Source organism: Gavialis gangeticus, unplaced genomic scaffold (genome assembly GCF_001723915.1).
Source record: "Gavialis gangeticus isolate Ggan-Ray unplaced genomic scaffold, GavGan_comp1, whole genome shotgun sequence".
Taxonomy (NCBI): Eukaryota; Metazoa; Chordata; order Crocodylia; family Gavialidae; genus Gavialis; species Gavialis gangeticus.
Window position 1 is genome coordinate 13,975,367 of NW_017728991.1, and position 7,741 is coordinate 13,983,107.

At 47.1% G+C, this 7,741-nt stretch overlaps 1 protein-coding gene across 1 annotated transcript in view; it reads left to right on the forward strand.

The window, feature by feature from the left end:
- The first annotated feature begins 2,641 nt into the window (after nucleotides 1-2,641).
- RAB37 (RAB37, member RAS oncogene family) overlaps nucleotides 2,642-7,741 on the forward strand; it is an 18,219-nt gene continuing 13,119 nt past the window's right edge. The window contains exon 1 of the mRNA XM_019517759.1: nucleotides 2,642-4,433. Coding sequence (XP_019373304.1) covers nucleotides 4,326-4,433 — 108 coding nt within the window. The 5' untranslated portion in view covers nucleotides 2,642-4,325. The remainder of the gene's footprint in view (nucleotides 4,434-7,741) is intronic.

Consider the following 7,741-nt stretch of genomic DNA (forward strand, 5'->3'; position numbering starts at 1 on the left):
CTGCCCCTGCCCCCGACCTCCTCCTGGCCGAGCGGGATGCTTTGCCCGTCCGCGGCTCCAGCCCCCGCTCCCCTTCCTGCAAGGGCACATGCAAGGGGCAGAGGAAGGGACGCGGAGGGAAGGATGCGCTCCCTCTCTCCCGGTCCAGCAGCCGGACGTGGCCCCCAGCTCCCTGGTGCGCCTGGACCTGTTCTCAAGGATCTCCCTTCCTGGCCCAACAAGGGGTCCTCAAGGGAAGGGAGTATCGCTGCGACGTGTTGATGACGGGGGGTATACATGACCAACGTGGCCAGAGGACCCCCGAACTGAGCTGAGCTCAGGCGAGTGTGATGTGGGCTTCACGCTTTCCTTTCGCTTTCTGAGCCTAGCTGTGTTTTCATGGCACTGTGCTGGCAGCCAGCCTGGAACCGCTGCATGGCAAACGGGGAAGAGAAATGCCTCTGCTCTGTGCTTGCTTTGCCCAAATGCACCCACTTGACCCAGTCCTTCCCAGCATGGTATATGTGCAGGCTGCGACGTGCCCCATGAGGCGGAAGTGGCTGCAACTCCCGTTGTATGGGTGCAAGCGAGGGTCAGGGAGACTGATGTCAAGGTCCTCAATGAACCCGAGGTACCTTAGCTTTCTTTAGGCACCTGAAAACATTGATGTTCTGGGCCTGCATGGCTTGCCCAAGCTCACAGTGGGACTCGGAGAAGGGTAGTGCTTGTGGATGCTTTACAGCCCAGCTGTATTCCTGTCTACTTAATGATCTGTTCTACCTTCCTTCTGGTCTGTGGTGACTGAAAGAGGCCAAACAGTGTAGTTTGGTTATTCAGAGCAACCCTCTTTGGTCCCCTTTCTTTCCTGAGCTACTTTAGTCCTTCTTTTTCCAGCTCCTGCATTTCTCATTCTTTTTTTGAGGGTTCAGAAAGGGGAGATTTTTTTCTTTTTTAAGTTTCAAAATCTTCTCTAGAGGCAATGCTAAGTGCTGATCCCAAAGCCTGTCTCCATCCAGGTGTATGTTATAGGGAGCTTTGACCTGAATTCGCTTGTGGAGAAGGATTATTTGGGTGGCCCAAAACCCTGCTTAGCTCTCATTAGGCCAGCAAAAAAAGCTCAGCCCCTTCCTTCTCTCTTTCCTCACAGTTGCCACCAGACCTGTTTTTTGCATGTCTCTGCGGAGGACTGTCTAGAAAAATGATTCACATCCAGGGTGATATGGGCCTATTAAGGATATTGTGAGGGGCCACGCAGTGTTAGAATTGGAGAAAATGAGGGTTGGAAGGGACCTCAGGAGGTCACATCTAGTCCAACCCCCTGCTCAAAGCAGGACCACCCCCAACTAGATCATCCCAGCCAGGGCTTTGTCTAGCCAGGTCTTAAAAATCTCCAAGGATGGAGACTCCACCATCTCTCTGGGTGACCTGTTCCAGTGTTTTACCACCCTCCTAGTGAATGCGTTTTTCCTAATATCTAACTTAAACCTCGCCTGCTGCAACCTGAGCCCATTGCTCCTTGTTCCATCATCTGTCACCACTGAGAACGGTCCAGCTCCATCCTCTTTGTAACCCGCCCTCCGGGAGTTAAAGGTGGCTATCAAATTCCCTCTCAGTCCCTTCTGCAGATGAAATAAGCCCAGTTCCCTCGGCCTCTCCTCCTAAGTTATGTCCCCCAACTCCCTAACCATTTTCGTTGCTGCCTGCTGGACTCTCTCCAACTTTTCCATATCCTTTTAGCAGTGAAGCGCCCAAAACTGGACACAATGCTTCAGATGTGGCTTCACCAGCACAGAATAGGGGGGAATAATCACTTCCCTCGATCTGCTGGCAACACTCCTACCAGCGCAGCCCAGGATGCCATTAGCCTTCTTGGCAACAAGGGCGCACTGCTGGCTCATATTCAGCTTACTGTCCACTGTAACCCCCAGATCCTTTTCTGCAGAGCTGCTGCTTGGCCAGTTGGTCCCAAGCCTGTAGCGGTGCATGGGTTTCTTCCATTCTAAGTGCAGGATTTTGTACTTGTCCTTGTTGAACCTCATGAGATTTGCTTTGGCCCAATCCCCCAGTTTGTCCAGGTCACTCTGAATCCTAGCCCTATCCTCCAGCATACCTACTACATCCCCCAGCTTGGTGTCACCCATGAACTTGCTGAGGGTGCAATTCATCCCATCTTCCAGATCATTAATGAAGATATTGAACAAAACTGGCCCCAGGACCAACCCCTGGGGCATGTCACTTGATACTAGCTGCCAGCTAGACCTTGAGCCATTGATGACTACCCACTGAGCCCAATGATTCATCCAGCTTTCTACCTACCTTACAGGCCATTCATCCAACCCATAGTTCCTTAGCTAGCTTGCAAGAATGCTGTGGGAGCCTGTATCAAAAGCCTTGCTAATATCAAGATATATTAACATTGTTAAGTGTGCAAACACCTGCACATGAGTCACAAGATAAACCCAGAGATTGCAAATAGGAATCTTTTACTTCCCAAACATTCTGACCTACTTCTGACCTGACCGTCTTTTCAACAGGGGAAGTGCTCTATTATTTTTTCCATAGTCAAGAAAGGAGTGTAAGCTAAGAGCTGGCATGTTTGAAAGGGTGTCTTGAGCCTAAAAAGGTTGAGAACCACTTGTCTAGTCTAGCACAATAACTCAAGGGGTTTTTTCCTGAAGCTCTGAGCAGCTGCAACCCAGACTAAGCACCTCTGAAAGTAAGGTCATAGGGTGTTTCACTTGTTACGGCTCCTTTGCCAGGATCCTTATTCATCTTGTTGCAGCTCCTTTGCTTTTTGGGTTTTTTTTGTTATACGTGGGATGAGGCTGTTGATATGTCCGATGAATTAATACCTGGTGGCAGCCAAGAAATTTCAATTATTTCAAAGCAGCTGGAGAGAACTGTAATTTGCTGGCAGTAAAAATACTGGGCTTTGCTTTGCTCTGTCCAGGTCCAAGTGGATTCAGAGGTGCCAGTTCAATCCCCAGGCCTGAGCTCTAAGTTCTGTTTGCTTAGGGGGAGTGGGCAGTTTGCTGGGTGTTTGCTTTGGTGTCAGCAATGGGTGGAGGTAGAAGTGGGTAGAAAGCCTGAGCCTGGTGGAGTTTGCTCAGGATGTAATGGGCACTGTTGTTTTCTCACTGTGCCGTGTGCTTCATGTTCTTTGTCCTATGGGGACCTGAATAAAGAGGAAAGGAAGAATGAGCCATGCTTTGAGATAGGACTGGCTTGGTGATAGTCTGGCTTGTGATCCCACTAAGAAGCCTGGGGTCTGGGTGGAGGGAAGAGGTCTGTCCTTGGGTATTTCTACAGCTGTATTCATACTGGGACCTTAAGGAGACTTTCCTGGAAGATGGAGAAAGCCTAGAAACAGAAACCACTTTGTAGCTGCATGGTGCCCCTAGCCTCCCAAACTGTTGGTGGTAGCAGGGATTGAGTGGTAGCTGCTTTAAGGGAGAAATGCCACATTTCCTGCTAGATAACGGCATTGTGGTCAGATGGAAGACCCCCTTGCAGCAACTGCTTTCTGGTGAATCTCCGCTGGCAGCTTCCACCCATTTGCACTCCCTCCTCTCCTGTTCCTGACTTGTTTCCTTTCGTTCTTATTACCTTGTTCCACCCAACGTGGCTTCTCTGTCCCCGCTCCCCCCAGAGTCAGAGGTTGCCGGGTGTGGATGCCTGCTGGAAGCTCTGTAAGGCCAGGCTACACAGTCTTGTAGCTGAGTGCCATGGGGAGCAACAACAAGAGCCTCAGGCTGGCAAGATGCTGCTGATGCCTCCACTTTGACTGCAGTGGTCACTGGCATTAGAGATTTGCAATGGAGCATGGAGGAGAGAGTTTCAGGGAGCTGCTTGCTGCCCCAGAAATGTTGTCTGCCTGGGGAACAAGCCCAGACTAAGCCATGGAGGAAGGCTGAGCTGGGTGGGGTCTGCAGTGTCTTGCAGCTGTCCTGTCCATCCCTCATCTCTCTCATCCTCCTTTGACCCCTGTGCCTTCTTCAGCCTACCTTGATGCTGTCCTACAGAGAAATGCCACCCTGTGGTTAAGAGAGGCCAGTTTAAGAGAAGTGAAATGCGAGGCTTAAACTGCAGGGCAGCATTCTTAGGTGTGGGACTGACACCCAGATGGAGAAGTGGAGGGAGCTTGAAGAGAAAAGGAAGTTAATAGCTTGCACAAAACCTTGGGACCATGTGCTGTGCTTGACAATGCCACCAACCACCCGGATCAGTGCCCTCTTCACAAGCCTACCCCCACCGTGAATCAGCTCAGCTTAGGTCATGGCTTGTCCCCCTACTCCTGCTCTTCCCCTGGCCCTATTAATGAGTATTTGCCCCCCGTGTTGTAGGTGATGCTGCTCGGAGATTCGGGCGTGGGGAAAACCTGCTTCCTGGTGCAGTTCAAGGACGGGGCCTTCCTCTCTGGGACATTCATAGCTACCGTCGGCATAGACTTCCGGGTGAGACTGCTGCAGCTTTCTGCACTGTGGGAGAGCCCCTCACACCAGCTCAGGGCAGGAGAGTGAAATAGTACCCCCCCACCCCGTCCTCCACCCAGATCATCAGTGAATGGAGCAGAGGTCTGTAGGGGTGCTCTTGAGCAGTTGAATTTTACTGTAAAAATCACCAAAATTGGTAGTCTAGACTAATAAGATATGGTAAGAGTGGACACTCCATAGATGTCTCTCTCTCTCTCAAAGCCAATTTAGGGACTACTGCTGCTTTAGTCTGGTGGGGGGTTTTTGCTATGCTGCACGGTCATCACAATGAAAGACAAGGAAACTAATTACCATATTCACTGTGCTTGATTTATTAATAAAGAAGGGGAGCAGAGAATTAAAAACAAAACACTTGATAATGGTTGCACTGCTTCCAATTCCTCCTGTGTGACTCTATGCAGAGCCTTAATAGAGATGATAATGCTACAAGAATGGATTTCATCTATAGAGAGGACCCAAAGGACCTTATTCCTTAAATTAGTAGAGTGTCTTAGGATCATAAGAAATGATGATGGGAAAGGACCTCATGAGGTCATTTAGTCTAGCCCCCAGCCCAAGGCCGAATCATCCCTGACTAACCAGCCCAGTCAAATGTCTGGCCAACCTGCTCTTGAAAATGTCCACAGATGGAGATTGAACAACATCTCCAGGTGCCTCTTCCAGTGCTCGACCACCCTCAGAGTCACAATGTGCTTCCTACTCTCCAACCTAAATTTCCTTTGCTGCAGTTTGAGGCCATTGCTCCTCGTCCTGTCCCTTGCAGCCACAGAGAAAAGCCCATCCCCATCCTGTTGGATAACTAAAGCAGATTAGGTGGGCAGAGATGTTGCTTTAAGGATTGGGGAGTCCTGCTGATGGGTCCCTTGCACATCTTAAATAGTTTCTCAGTGGGCAAAGGTGAGTGGTTTCAGCCCAGTCTTGTGAAACCAAAGAATCCATTTAAGTTAATTAATGGCGAGATACCATTTAAGGAGTTGTTTTGAGACTGGCAAATCAGTGGAGTGGTGAGTATCTCTAATCGCATTACCACGTTTTGTTTACTAAGGGTAAGCTCATGTTTCCTTCTCAGAATAGGTGGCCAAAATGCCCAGCATTTAATTGGAGAAGTTCTCAGTGCCCTACATTACAACTGCGGTACTCCGTTAAAATCATTAGAAGAAGGCTTTCAATGTAAAAGCCTTGGCCATGCTGTACCCGTGTGTCGCCATCTCCTGTTGAAATCTTGTGATGCTGTTACCTGAACCCGAAAAGGTTGCTTCCTCTTGACGCTGTGTTGTTCTTGGCTGTCTGGTTGCTTCTTGCTTGCACAAGTAATGAACCGTGATGAGTGCTGGAAAGCTGAGCGGGGAGCAGAGATACAGACTTGCTTGTTCAGCTTGGAGAGGTTTTTATAGTCCTGTCTTCCCATAACTTTGTGGAAGGAGGAAAACTCAGCTCTTTCCTGCTTTACTGGGTTTGGAATTAGCTGACTGGCTCTCACCTTCACAGGCTGCTCCTATCCAAGATATTGCTAAAGATATTGCTGTGCGGTCTGGTTAATGTATATGAGGCATAAATCAAGTGGTCTTTTGTGTTGTGGTGGGAAATTCTCTGAGTATAATTTTAACTTTTTTCTTTTACCGAGTCATTCCTCAGAGAGATCCTTTTGGTTTCCTCAGGGCATAATAGGAGCTGAAATTCTGTTTCAAATAACTGAAGTCCAAACACTGTTGCTGTAAAAATCTTCCAACTCTCAATGGTCTTTTCTTTACTGTAATCCTTAAAGGGAGTTTTTAAACTTGAATAAACAGAAAAAGAAGTTGTTTCCTCTTCTTAACAAGCTGCGGAGAGATGTCTCTTATATTCCTGAGGTTGATAAGAGAGTTGCTTAAGCATTGTCAAATACTTACTTCCCCAATTAATATCAATATTTTTACACTTGAATGGGTGCTTGTTTTTGGATCCAATTGTATCAAATGTCCTTCCTGTATTTTCCACAAACCGTCTCATGTAACAAGGGATCAGAAAGCTGTTATGTGATGGGAGGTACAAAGAGATACAGTACTTGCAGGCATGCATCTCAAGCAAGACTTGTTATCTCGGGCACTGAAGAAACAATAAAAGGTTTACATGGCTGACATTTTCTGCAGACCATTTTGCATCCATCAAGGTCTGCTGGCTTGCGAATGTTTGTGAGAGAAAACACTTCCAGTAAGACAATCTTTAGCACCTTTTGAGCAGGTTTAAATTAGAGATGTTTTCTCATGAAGCAGATGTAAGAGGCTCATTTTATGTCACAGTCTGTGGCTCTGAAAAACACATTCCTTTGCTCTTCCAAAATCTTTTGAAACATAAATATCTGGCAAGCTTGTTCTAAGGAATAAAGATCATGACTAGACCAAACTGGTATCTTAGGCTATAAACAGATGTTGCATTTGTCCTGAGATAAAACATTTTTTCCCAGGACAAAGTGCAGTAGTTTAGATGCCCATGCCCATTGTTAAATCCTGGACAAGATAAGAAGTACTAACAGTTTATCCCAGGACATTGTAAAGTGCAATGGTTATCCCAGGGTTGCATCATTGAATCAATGGGAAAAAGCACAGCGCATTCAGCACACTCACTAAATCCTGATTAGAAATGTGATGTGTGTGCATGCCAATCTCGGGGCATTTCTGTTCTGGAACAAACCCAGGCACAACTTGTCCAGGAACAAATGTAATGCATGTTCCTAGCCTTATACAGAGGATCTTATTCTTCCAAGAGATACTTTTTCTAGTGGTTGACTGTTGGCTAATTGGTTCCTCACTTTACAAGCCACCATTTAAAATGTGCGATTGAAGGCTTCTGTTAAGCATGTGATTCAAAGCACAGATTTTAATCAGCAAATGAACTATACACTTTGAAAACACTGCCTAAAAGAAAATAACAAAGAATATCCAAGAAGGGATAGAGCCTGCCTTTTTAGGTCTGTGTGAAGGCATTTGGGTGATTCATGGCCAGTGGTGTTACGTCTTCTGACGTTTCAAACTCGACCATGGGTGACAGAAAGCAAAGACCCCTTAGAATTTCTTTAATTAGCCTGAGCATCGCAAGTAATTAAATACACTTTAGGTGTTTTATACTCTCCGAGCGCTGCAGCTAGGAAAGTAATTGCCAATATCTCTTAAAGTCACTGAAAGATGCAGGCAAGGCTGTAATGATCTGCTGATAGAAGAGTAAATGATGATTTTATTAGTGAAACTACATTTGTGTCAATATTGAGATTTCCAACCCCCACCCACACACCC